Source organism: Leptosomus discolor, chromosome 9 (genome assembly GCF_034619465.1).
Source record: "Leptosomus discolor isolate bLepDis1 chromosome 9, bLepDis1.hap2, whole genome shotgun sequence".
NCBI lineage: Eukaryota > Metazoa > Chordata > Aves > Leptosomiformes > Leptosomidae > Leptosomus > Leptosomus discolor.
The window spans coordinates 10,583,093-10,595,882 of record NC_141399.1 but is presented as its reverse complement, the minus strand read 5'-3'; the positions used below and the strand labels follow the sequence as shown (position 1 = coordinate 10,595,882).

At 38.6% G+C, this 12,790-nt stretch overlaps 1 protein-coding gene across 1 annotated transcript in view; it reads left to right on the top strand.

Annotated features, from left to right (window-relative positions):
• The window catches only part of PRKAR2A (protein kinase cAMP-dependent type II regulatory subunit alpha), a 63,482-nt gene that overhangs the window by 38,864 nt on the left and 11,828 nt on the right, over positions 1-12,790 (top strand). Inside the window, exons 3-5 of the mRNA XM_086469829.1 lie at positions 4,144-4,196; positions 5,761-5,844; positions 9,434-9,540. Of these exons, the coding sequence (XP_086325955.1) occupies positions 4,144-4,196; positions 5,761-5,844; positions 9,434-9,540 (244 nt within the window). The remainder of the gene's footprint in view (positions 1-4,143; positions 4,197-5,760; positions 5,845-9,433; positions 9,541-12,790) is intronic.

The window sequence follows — 12,790 nt, the reverse complement described above, 5'->3', positions numbered from 1 at the left end:
TATCATTTCTGAGCCTTCAGAAGTGTTAACAGATGTGCCTGTTCTTGAAAGCCAAAGAAGGTGCTGTATGAGGAGAAAGCTAAACTAGCTGTAGAAGCTGCAGAAGCTAAGAGGGACTAAATGTAGATGGTAGGATAAAAGCCTGAATTTCTTTTTATCTTAAAGCTTCTTAAAATTGAAAACTGTTTTTTATGTTCCAAAGCTGTTTGAACTACGTGGGTAGATTTGGAAGGAAGCTTGGTCTGCATGATATATGCTGATATAGCTGTAGTATTGGAAATACGTAATTGGGGTGTGTGTCACACTTGTACATAACTTTCACTGATGCATTCATGCTTAGTGTTTGCTCAAGGGCAGAGTTGTGCTGAAAATCTCACATAGGAAAGGTGTGATTTCAGAAGTCACTTCAAATTATATCAAGATATTCATGAACTTTAGGTCTCACGTTAAGAAAAACTTCCTTTCCCAGAAGGGTGGTGCAGCCGTGGAGCAGGTTAGCCAGAGAGATGTGCAATCTTTGCCCAGGGAGATTTCCAGGTCAGCCCTAATCTAGCATTGCAAATAGCTCCCCTTTAAGGGGTAGGTTGGACTGGATGACCTTCAGAGAGAGATCCTTTCCAACTGCTGTTTCGTTGAGTCTGAAAAGATGCTAGCAGTACACTTTTTCAGGATAATCTTGTGAGAATAAGCTTGCCTTGGAGTACCGGTTTTACTGGGATACTGAAACAGTTAAAATGTTAATTCAGTCATGTGTGAAATTGTGGAGCACGTATGTTTTCACTCCATCAAGATGAAAGATCAAATGGCTTTTTACTGGGACTGGCTGTACTGTAACCTGCAAATGACTAACCTTCAGGAGTCCTGAAATCAACGGCCACAGATATCTGACAGGGGTTGGCAGAGTTTAGGGTAGTTACAGGGGTTTTTCTCAGTAGGAACAACAGAGAAGCAACACTGAACATAGATAACATGAAACTTATTGAAGGTAAGACTGACACAGACCTTGACAGGTAATATGTACACCAGTATAGACTTCCACAAGTAATTTACCAATTAAAAATAGTGGAAAGAAAAATTGGACATATTGTAACATAAACCACAGGATGATGTTGACGTAATGTTCGCCTTTTCTTTGCATTAGTCATGTTTTAAAATATTTGGAAAATGCTGTTCGTTGTTACGAGTAGGCTGAAGAGCTTTCTGTGGGCTTTCCAGCATATCACAATATTAATTTAAGCTTGAGGTCAAAATTAATCATTTCTCTCTCCCCTTTTTTTAACCATCCCACAACAGATGTTACATTAAGTGTTATAGCTCTGCCTGCAAATAAATAAAGTCCTGTCAATCAGAGCTGTCAGTTGAAGTCCAAAGTGTCTGCCCTACCGCTTCTACATGGGAAAAGAAATCCAAGCAGGAGGTTGAAGAACGGAAAGTATAATGGGAAGGCATTCTACATGACAGCATAGGAAGAAGTAGTACTTTTGCCACGTTTTTTTTGTATTTCTGTGGTGCCCATTCATGGGCACTACAGAAGTGATTTCCATATGTAAGGGAAGGGCACTAAGTCCTGGTTTGTAGCCTTAGTGGGCTTTATGAAGCTGTTTTCACCCTTACTGGGTAAGGTGAACTAGGGGAGACTTACGTACACAAATGCCAGCCAAAGCTGTTTGATACTGAAGCTCCAGAGAACTGTTTGTTTTGATTACTGCATGTTTTAAGATAAGGTTTTACTCTAATACCAGGGTCTTAGCCATGGTAATTACACTTGTTTTCCCAAAGAAATCTTGAAGAGAATTTCCTCAGTTCCAAAGCATATTCTTAGCAATAGCTTCCCTGCAGTTGAGGTAGGAACAAAATCTAATTTGCAGTTTAATATTGAGAATGTAAATGCTAGAATGATATAATGAAGTACAGTGATCTCTGAATTCATGGATGCACAGCTTGAATGTGCTTATATGCCAGGTTCTTTCAGAAATGTACGTTAAGTGCATTTATAGTATGTTCTATGGTGCATAATAAAGAATTGAGCTTTAGTTACTGGTAAGATATACTGGTTGTAAAGAATAAAGATACTTTTTACTTGCAGTTTCACCATACTGTTAAACCAAGGAGCCTTTCTTCTAAGAAAATGTTCCTTATTAGAAAATCCAAAGCTTTCACAATAGACTTGGATCCTTACTGTAAAGTGAAAGGAGGAGGAAAGCTTTCAGACCGAAATGCTAATAATGTTCTCTTTGTTAGTGCCTTTGTATTGCATATTAAGTGGATCTTTGCCTATCAGTCCAAGTTCTGCAGCTTTGTACACATCTACCTTCCCATAATTTGGTAATCTTTGGACTGTGTGGTGGGCTATACTTTTTTTTCAGCTAGGGAAGAATGTTGTTCATCCTTTGTAAAGTATCTGCCCTAAATGTGGGTCGACCACTCTCTTAAACTAAAAGCATGTGTGTGTTGTAGGTGCACTGTTAATGTACTGTTTCTGTATTGTTAAATGGTGCAAACCAGAAGAGGCAGTGCGACACTGGGTTTATTGTACGAGCAATAACCACTCTTTAAATCCCTAATGATCACGTAATTGCGGTTTTACTTTGTGGTTTGATAAATGGAATGCTTGTGTTGTATTCCAGTCTCTGCAATCTCTCCAGGAAAAAAAGGAATTAAAATGTAATTTGCTAAGACAGACCTGTAACTTTCAGGCAGGAAAAACCCCTAAAAATGCAAGCCTTTCCTCACAAATTGTGCTGGGCTTGTGCATTTTTATAGTCCTTTTGAAAGCATGATGACAAGGTCAATATTCCTGTATGTGTTTTCAAGTTATTAGCAAGCTGCTGAATGCTTGGCCTTCTAGATTTATTTATTTATTTTAAAAATCTGCTTATTTTTATTTGTACTTTAAGTCCATTCAGTGGTTAGATGTCGGTGCACCGAGCTTCTGGGCATTCTGCCAAGTCTTCAGTATTGTCAGGATGCTGGATAAAGTACAAAGAAAAATGCTTGTCTGTGTTTCCTTGTAAAATTTTGCAAGTAACGTATAGCCTCAGAAGTGAGACCACCCTTATTAGAGTAAGAGCAGAACTAGATGAAAACAGGACTGACTCTCACTTTCTCTATCTGTACAGCTGGTTAGAGTGCAGAGTTCACTTTGACATGTAAGAACTGCAAATGTCCACGAATTAATAAGAAAGTCTGAGGTAGAGCTATAGGCTTTTGGCAGCCAAAGCTGTCTGTGTTTAGTATTGTAAAATTGTGTAACAGCATAACTGTTAAGATAAGTGCAGATAAGCCTTTTCTGAAGTATTAAACTGAACAAAAATGGTTTGAAATTTTAGAAGCTCACCATTATCATTGCCTCTCTTACGATTGTTCCTGTAGTTATAATGACATGTTTGGCAGAGTCTTGTTCCTATGCACTACAGTGTATGGTTTCCACAGATGTTCTCATCCTTCTTAAAAAATCACTTTGTGCCTTTTTTTTTAAAAAAGTTGTTTTTATATTGAAACTTGACATTCATTTGATTCAAATGTAGTAAGATACAGAAGCATATGGGAGAGGGGCCTAAACATTTTTTTTTTGTCATAGAATATACTATGGTCAAGCTGATTGTTCATTTCCCAGGTTAATTTCTGTGTAAATGTGATCTCTCTGTGTTGAAAAAAACAAAATACAGGTACTCACTTGCAAATCTGACTAGAGGTGGAGTAGGTGCCACGTGCCTTCTTGTACTTCTTTCTTAATGTGTTTTGCTATATAGGTTGTGCTGCAAAGAACAAGGCAATGTAGCTGGAGTGTTTTTCCCTTGCATTTTAGAGAAGGTGTTTGTAAATGAATCTGAATGGAGATTGTTATGCTTTGATAAGAATTGAAAGGAAAATCTGTGTGCATGCTTTGGAGTACTCGCTAGGCAAGATTATTTTCTGTTGTAAGTTACAGACTACTTAGATCAGTATTGAGAACAGCCATGCTGTGCCTGCTCAGAGAATAGATAGGATTTAAGCCTCTGACACTGTAATGACATAAAACCAAAAGCGATTTAGTTTTTCCTGTAGGAAAATAAAATGTAGACGAAAGGAATTTAAACTTGATCTGTTTGTTTTCATGTAATTGCTTCTTTTTACTAATTTCCTCTCTCTCTTTCTTCCAAGTTTGTGCTGAAGCTTTCAATCCAGATGAAGAGGAAGAAGATACAGAACAAAGGGTAAGAATGAGTGAACTGCATCATGCATGGTTCTCTCTACAGCTTGACAGGCAGATGTCTGTACGTCACCTTTTCCCTGCCACTTGTGCATTTCGGTCTGAGAGGCTGCATGGTATGCTGACACTGACAAAGTGACATTGCTCTGAAATTTAGGGCCGCTTTATCTCATGCACTTGTTTAGTCACTATAGTTTTAATATCATTTTACTTCAAAGGACTCGAGAGCTGTGCTTGTCTACCATCTTTAAAATTTTGGATATTTTCCTTTCTTAATTATCTTAAAGGCTTGTTGAGGCAATTCCTAGAGCATCAATGCTGTTGTGAAGAATTAGTTAAGCTTTATCACAGCTGTTTCTTCATGGGTGCTTAAAATTCCTCACATGCTTTTTACTGCCCTTCTTGTCAAAGCAGTTCTGCCTGGGTAGGAGAAATACTTTGTTGAAATATTTTGAGACTCTGACCACCTGTTGTTCTATTCTTTTTGAAAGTTGGGCATTTCTAGGAATTGCAAGTCCAGATACTTGTATTTCTTTAGAGGTGCTTTTATGTGAGCAAATTGTATAGCCTGGCTGGTGAGGGTCCATGTTTTCTCTCTGGACTTCTGGTGTTCCATTTCCAGATTCCATCCCAAGGATGCTTACACTTCTTCAATAAAAAACTAAAGTCTAATTTAATTTCACTTTAAAAAGAAGATACTTCATAAATAAGATGCTAAAAAAGAAAAAAAGACTGTGTGAGCGTGTCTGATCATCCAGATGTTTGTAAACCTGGATACATTTATTCCATCAAAAGTCTTGATTTTCCTGACTTTTTTAAAACAAGTATCTGAGGTCTGCTCAACTTTGGACAATGAATTTTTAGAAATGCCTGCTAATGTAACTCGTTTTTGGAATCCTTGTTATTCCAGAAATATAGTTAATGTCATGAATGTGAGGTAATTAATAGTTTTCTGTATGTTTTCATAATTAGCCCCCAACAAGCACATATATAAACATTTTTATGACATGGTGAGTGTTGGTTCCTTTAACCTGATGAGATGTTTATAATTTGAAAGTAGTAACAAAACATATCTCTCAAACAGCAAAGCTTTTATTTAAGTAATTATCTTGGAGGAAAAAAATGCCCTTCTTAGATAACTTCTGTGATTAGATGGACTGAGATACATATGTATCTTAAATTTTATAAACTACTACTATGCCAACAGTAAGTATATTGGGACTAATATAGCCAGAGTTTAGAAAGAAAACTGTTGATTTTTCCCTCTGTTCCAAATGCTCAAGCCTTTGGCTGGGTTAGAAGGGAAGGGAAAGGAAAAGGCATCCTCTTCTTTCTTGTCTGTCTTGACTGTTACTTTGCATGTGTTAATTGTCAGCATAATGTATTTATGTCTCTTTCTTTCATTCTCTCTTACATTGCATGTTTATATATATGTTGCAAACAACAAAAAAACCTGTATACTTTGACAGTCTTACATTGTGTTCTGCTTTTTCACTCTGCAATGAAGGTTTAGTCTGTAATCGTATTTCTTTGTTGTCATGACAGTTTTGTTTTACTTTGTTTTAAAGGTAGTTCATCCAAAAACTGATGAACAGCGATGCAGACTGCAGGAAGCATGTAAAGATATCCTGCTCTTCAAAAACCTAGATCAGGTAATATCATTTTAAGGAAATCTTAGCTGGAGTTGATGATTTACAGGTACAGGTAATAGGATGATGTAACAGTCCAGACACTTGTGGTAGTTCATGAATTATTAATTATATGCAGGCTGGACTGGGACATGTGTTTGGAGATCAACAATGAACAATATAAACATGTCAAATTGTCAGTTACCATAATTGTCAGATCCTTCTCCCTGCAAATTTGATTTTTTTTTTTTTTTTTTTTTCTGTTAGAGAAAAGTTTGGGCATTTTCTTGTAATTCTTTTGCTTATCTTTCAGTACGTGCTGTTGGGTACCATTGCACCTGATTTCCTTTTCCCTAGGAAACAGTTGGTAATTTTTGGGGCAGTTTGAAAATGAAATTTCTTACACAGTTGTGATGCTGAACACTGTCCATATTTGCATGATTTCAGATTGCTGCACCTTTTTCTTAAATGCCAATATGTCAGTAAATTTTCTATAAATGAATGTAATGTTTTTAGGTTGTTCAGTCTTACTCGTCTTATTTTTACTCGCTGCCTCAGCATTGAGTTTTAATGATGAACATCTCCACTGCGCACACTTAGTAATCATACTTGGTATGAATTTTTTAAATGAGGATCATAAGTTAGTTCAGGAACAGACCTTTGGAAATCCTCTAATCCAGCCTCTGAGAGGCCATAGAATAAAGGAGTCTCATCTCTGTTCTGTTGTTTCCATAAAAACACAACTGACATCTGTACTGCAGGTTGGGGAAGAATGAAAGCTGCAACACCGGTAATGGTCCCTGTAGCTTCCTGCTTTGAATCATTGAGCTTTGCCTGAGATATGAAAGGATGGATGTAATAGCTTATGGTTTCAGAAATGCTGCTCAGATTTCCTTGAAAACCAGGAAGTTCTGCCAGTTCTTGGTTGCTGTACAAACCCCAAGAGCCACTGAACTGCATTCTCAACATAATTGTTGAAAGCTTTTGATTGTAGCAGGCTTGAGGAATTGACATTCTGTCAAAAAGTTTCCTTGAAAGCTGTCCTTTCTGAGGTTGGCCTTTCACTGTTCTGGGATTCGTGTTGTCAGTAAGGCTGTTTACTTAAGACAATGTAAAGGTTCCTTTTGCAAGTAACCTGATTATGTACAGTAAGAAATGAAATATGTTTAAGAACATTCAGCAGCTCAAGTGGTATGTACAAAACGTGATCACCATTTGAACTGAATAAGCCAATCTGTTAGCTTCCAGCAAAATCACCCAGAAGCAAAAATTAATAACCAGTTTATATTCAAAATGACTTTGAAAAGCAAGGTTGAACTGAGAAAGTGGGCTTGGAAAAATACTGCTTCCTGGGAAAAGCTTTCGAAGCAGCTGAGGAGAGAAGTAATGGAAATGATCTTAACTGCAATGGTTAAAGACTCAGGCTTTAAGGTAGCACATGGCTGAAAAAGATGACTGCAGTCTGTACATTGGTGGTAGTATATAAAAGGCACTTAGGAGAGAGGGGAGAGCTTTCCTAGTAATGGGTATAAAGGGAGTATGGAACTTGTATCCTTTCACTGCTCCTCCCAATAATTTCTTTTTAATTCCGTCTGTATAATGTGACTGGTTTGGAAGGCTGGCTGTAGAATACCCACTGAGAGGCGGAATGCGTGGCTGCTGCTTTTGTGCAGTGTATATTGTCTTTTAATAATTGTGAGGAACCCTTTCAAATTAAGGCTCAAAATACATTCTGCTTCTTAACCTCTAAAGAGTGTAATGTAAAACTGTTAAATACAAGCAAACAAACCCAACAGCAACAAAACTGCATTAAACCCCCTTTAGGAGTAAATAGAATTGTGTGGCTCAAATGTCCTGGCCAAATTCATCCCTTTTCCACTAGTTGCATTTAGTTGAACTGGGCTGAATTTAGGCCCAGTGACTCAACAACCCTTTTAAATGTCTTCATTGCATGAATAGTTGCTGTAGTACTTGGTATCAAACACAAGGGAGACAGTGTCCACTGGATTGCTTCTGGCAAGGTTCATGTTGAACTTGGGACTAAAATCAATTTGAATTGTCACAGAGTTTAGCCCAGACATTTTGAGCATCCCCAATGATAAAACCAATTTGTGTTTCAATGTAAAATGCTGGGGGAGCAGCTGACTTCTCACCTGTTAAAAGCTCTGTATCATGTGTAGGCTCCATAGTGTTTTATAAATGAGTTTGGAGAATCCTAGTTATGACTGAAGTTTGTATGGGGTGAGAGCCATGACTGTTACCCTTACCAGCAAGGCCCCTGAGCATGCTCAGTGCCTATATTTAAACCAAGAGGGCTTTTTGCAGTTTAGAAATCTGACAAAGCTTGTCCTGTTATTGACAGAAGAGCTCAAGTGTTTTATTTACTTAAAATGCTAAGCCTTTGCCTGTTTGTTCTCCAAATAAAGCATTATTGAGTTACAGTATTTTTGAAAAGCTTTTAAAAAATCTGCATTGCGTCGTTTCTGACAACTGTTACTTAAATGCACACTGTGAAATATGTGGTTAAAATAAAAGGCTTTCATGCAATGATTGTTTGTTTAGTTTAAATATCAGGAGAGTTTTTAAAAATAGGATACCAGTGAAAAGACAGGCAATATTTTCAATACAGTGGTGCCTAGAGATGCTGCAATGATTATTGCCAACTTAAGGAGCACAGTAAATATTTCAAGTGTATCTAGCTGCAGGCAGACTAGTTTGTGTACATGCAGTATATTTTTAGAAACTCAGCTGTGATCTACATTTTCAACTTTGAACATCTGGTCATTGAAAATGCAAAGAAAGTCTATTGTTAATGGACTTCGGAATAAAAGATGGTAAAGCAGCTCAGCATTGAGGCAAGGCATTTATATGGCAGCATCTCTCCTGGCTTTCACAGCTTCCTTTGGCTGTGCTGCCTACAAAAAAAGTTTAGTCATGGCTCATCAGAGAAACCTAGCTTGAATCTGCTGTGCAGACCAGTGTTATCCCATTTTCTGTGTGTGTGTGTGTGCTCCCCATCTGTACCTATCCGATCTTGTTTTGTGCTGGAATTGCAGGTTCTGTAAGACACAAACTATCCAGGGAAATAACTGTGTATAGAGTCTTGTTCAATACAGTCCTGATCGTGATGGGGCTCTTAAATGATGACAGTAAAATAGGTTGTTAATAAATTGTGGTGCAGTTTCTAGACATACACACATACAATGAAATACATGTACTGTTGATGTAAATCAGTATGTATCCACTGCAGAGAAGCTGCGTCAGATTATACCAAGTGAGAGCTTGCTGTACATGTGCGCTTTGGCACTGAAATGGTAGGCATCAGTTAAGGCATTTGGACATAAATTTGAGATATTATCTCTTGTGTAATGGAAGTATCTATGTTTGTCTGCATTACTGAACTTACATTAATAAGCTGGAAACAAGTGAGGTGCTAGAGGGAATCAACATTTTATATCAGTATTACTTGTATTTGCGTACAGTAAAAATAATGCTATGCATGTTGCACTTGGCTGTCCAAGTCCGATGAACTCGCCCTTGTCCAGCAGTAATGCGAAGGTGTACTTTCTGAGAGTCTTTTGATCTTTTGCTTTTTTCTTTTCCGGTTTTATAGGAGCAGCTGTCTCAGGTCCTTGATGCCATGTTTGAGAGGAAGGTGAAACCTCAGGAACATGTGATTGACCAAGGTGACGATGGAGACAACTTCTATGTCATTGAGCGGTAAGCAGCTGCACCTTTGAAATGTAGAGTTTGCTTCTTTTCTGTTTCTTAGAAATGGCATGGAATGCTTACTGCAGGACAGTTTCTGAAGGAAACTTTCTTTTTGCAGTCATTGCCTCTTCCTTTGATCTTTCGGTTTTCTTTTTTGGGCCCCCATTAACTTTTGGATCGTTTGCCCAGGGGCAATCAAATTTGACAGAGGTGGATGTTCCAAACCTGCTGGGTTTTAAGACATTCTGTGCAACTGCATAAAAACTCAAGTACCACTTTCTCTGAGGGAAGGGCCGCAGCATGAGCTTGTCTGTGATTTGTTCCGTTTCACTTTTGTGCCCATCAGCATATGCGTAGCTTAAAACCAGCCGTATTACATTCTGTCTCTAGACCAGGATGTATTTTTTCTGAAGAAAGGAGGGGGAAAGGCAGCAAAAGAAACCATATGGTAAGAGAAGGGATAGGAGATTATTTTGGGGAAGGAGAATACAAGAAATAAAAATCTATGGTAGTGGCCACCATGCAACAACCTGGACTTTGTCCAATTAGTTTTGATCACTGACTTCAGAGAGACTTGTGGTTACTTTGCTTCTGTTGGTCGTGATTTGTACTCGCGGAGTTTAAGGTGCCATTTTGCATCAAGCAAATTCACATGATAAATTTGTGGATCATACATATGTGCAACAGGCATGTAATAGACATGTGTGTGCATACACATTTTGATTGTCTTTTACCCTGTTGGAAGAGATTGTAGCTAATGTTACTTTTAATCACCATATTTGAAGAAGAATTAAGGACATGGATGTATTTAAACTGTAATCTTAAATGGAGTATTACTGACCAAATTATAAATGTCTGTTGGAACACGATCTCAGCAAACTACTTTTTTGATGCACCATTATCTTCCTTATCACTGAAATAATGGCACCGTTAATATTGTATTAAATACTTTCAAAGGAGTACTTCAAGACAACCTGTTGCCTTTTGATTTGACATTTGTGCTGTGTTTTAAGAATTTGCAAAAGAATTTCTAGGTTAGAAATTGTTCATTTTAAATGATCCTTTTTCATTTTAAGGACATTCCCCTTTGATTAGTGGAGTTACAGAACCTAAGGCTACCTCAAACATATTCTGCCCGTATGCCCATTCCCCTGTCCTCTACCACACCATCCCATTAGCCTAAACCCGTGCTCCATTTCTACACTTATCTCCCTCAGCTGCTCTGCCTCAGACCAGTCCCATGTCTTTGGCTAGATAGGACAAGTTCCTTCTCTTGCCATGTTCACTGGGGAGACCAGGCTGTCTTAGGTAAGAGTAAGGTACTGCAGATCAGAACTCATGGGAGCCAGAGCCACCAGCTCTGCAAAGATGAGATATATGCAAAGCAGTGGTTCCTAATCTTGAGGGAACTTAAACTCAGTTTGAGAGCCTCTCAGAAACGTTAAATACCATCAGCCTTTTTTAATTTGCTTCTGTATAAGGCTCTTAACCTGTTGGTTACTAAAAAGCTCTTCCTGCTACGAATTTTAACCTAAAATAAAAAAGTGAAATGGAACCTTAGCTTTGATAGTCTGGTAAATGTTTTTATGGTCTCTGTTCCACAGATGTAATGCTATTCCACAATGTTTTTTTCTATCAGGAGACAGGGATTTGGAAGATTTCAGGTTTTTAAATTTTTGTTTTGTTTTACTTTCAAGGTATAATGCACCAGTAATGTAAATATTTTGCCAAAAGTACCTGACAGAAAGGCTACAGTGAGGGGAAATTAAACTCAGTGTTGTCTAGCAATAGAGCACACCAGCCTTGGCTGTAAACACCAACTTGGCTGCAACTCTTACGTTGGCTATTCAGTTATTAGAAAGAATTCTACAGTTACGAGTTTTCTGTCTCACTCTCTCCCTTCCCAGTCCTCCTCCCTTCCATTCCTCCTCCACCTCCCACCCCCTCACTTTTTCCTGCAAAAGAATAGCAGGACACCGGTGCTTATGGAAAGCTACAGTATTTCCACTTGCCTGCAAGGGTGACTCTTTCAAGGCATCAGTAGGCGTGTCTTGTTACTCTATGATAGATAAGTCACTAATGCCTAAATGTCCTTGAGGATTAGTTTCTTTCTGTCTGAATGAACAGTGACTTTGTGTTGCAGATGTAACTCTCAGCTTCTTGTCTACACAGAAGAATGGGCTTTCTGGCACAGGCCTTTTTCCCCCAAAGTCTTCCGATTGTAACAGTTCGTCACCAGATCACTTTTGTCTGAGCAGAGGGACAGCAGGCAGGACAGATGTAACTTGAGGATGCAGCAGCTATTTAGTGCTTACTGCATGGAAGGGGGAGCTGGGATGAATGTGTTGTGTGGCTGAACATTAGTATGCTCATGGCTGCTGAGGAGGCGCCTGATGAGTCTCTGCTGATTGAGCAGTCATCAGGCGGGAGGGGCAGCATTGGCCTCTTGCCTCTTGGAACAGACTGATCCACGATCTTGCTGAGTTTTTCTTCTGCCTTTTTTTGTTTTCCTTGGGGTTTTATATTTTTTCATGTCAGTAGTATTCTTTTGAGTCCTTAAGCTCCTTGTTACCATCTCAACAATTACACTTCGGTCTGTGTTTTTATTCTTATCTCGCAGGGCTTTAGCTCACAGACTGCCTCACAGCTCGGCAGCAGTTTTCTCAATAAAGCTGAGCCAAGGTCACCTAGTGGTGCCTCACCAATTTAGTCCTTGGGCCACAGGCAGATGACTGCTTGGCTGAAGGTTACGTGGTTATAGTTATTTGGAAATAAATGTCACTTGTAAGTGACTTTCAGGCTGAGGGATGGGAAGAAGTTGTTGCATTTGCTGCAGGTGCTCACAGATGGCTTTCCTAGAACAAAAAAACCTCTGAAGATTGTTGCCTCTGGTGCCTAGAGAATCATTAATAGATATTGGACATTACAAGAATTAGTGAAACTTTCCATCAACACTAATCCTTACTTAGTTTACTGTTAGTCTGCTGTTGGTTTCTTTCTGTCTCCTAGGTGTGAGTAAGCAGTAGAATGTAAAAAGTGTCTAGTAAGGATGTTATGCAGTCTTCATGTACTTAGCTTGCTCCTCTAGCTTTCTGGGTGACAGAGAGACTAAATTTCTTGGATCTTCTCGTATGGCTGAATCTGGACCATCTACTATTGATCTAGTACCCAAACTTTTCACTGGCTCTGAAAGGCTTTAATACAGTAGACCCTCAAGTCACTGTGTAGAGCTTCCTCCCTTTGATGTATTTTGTTTGTT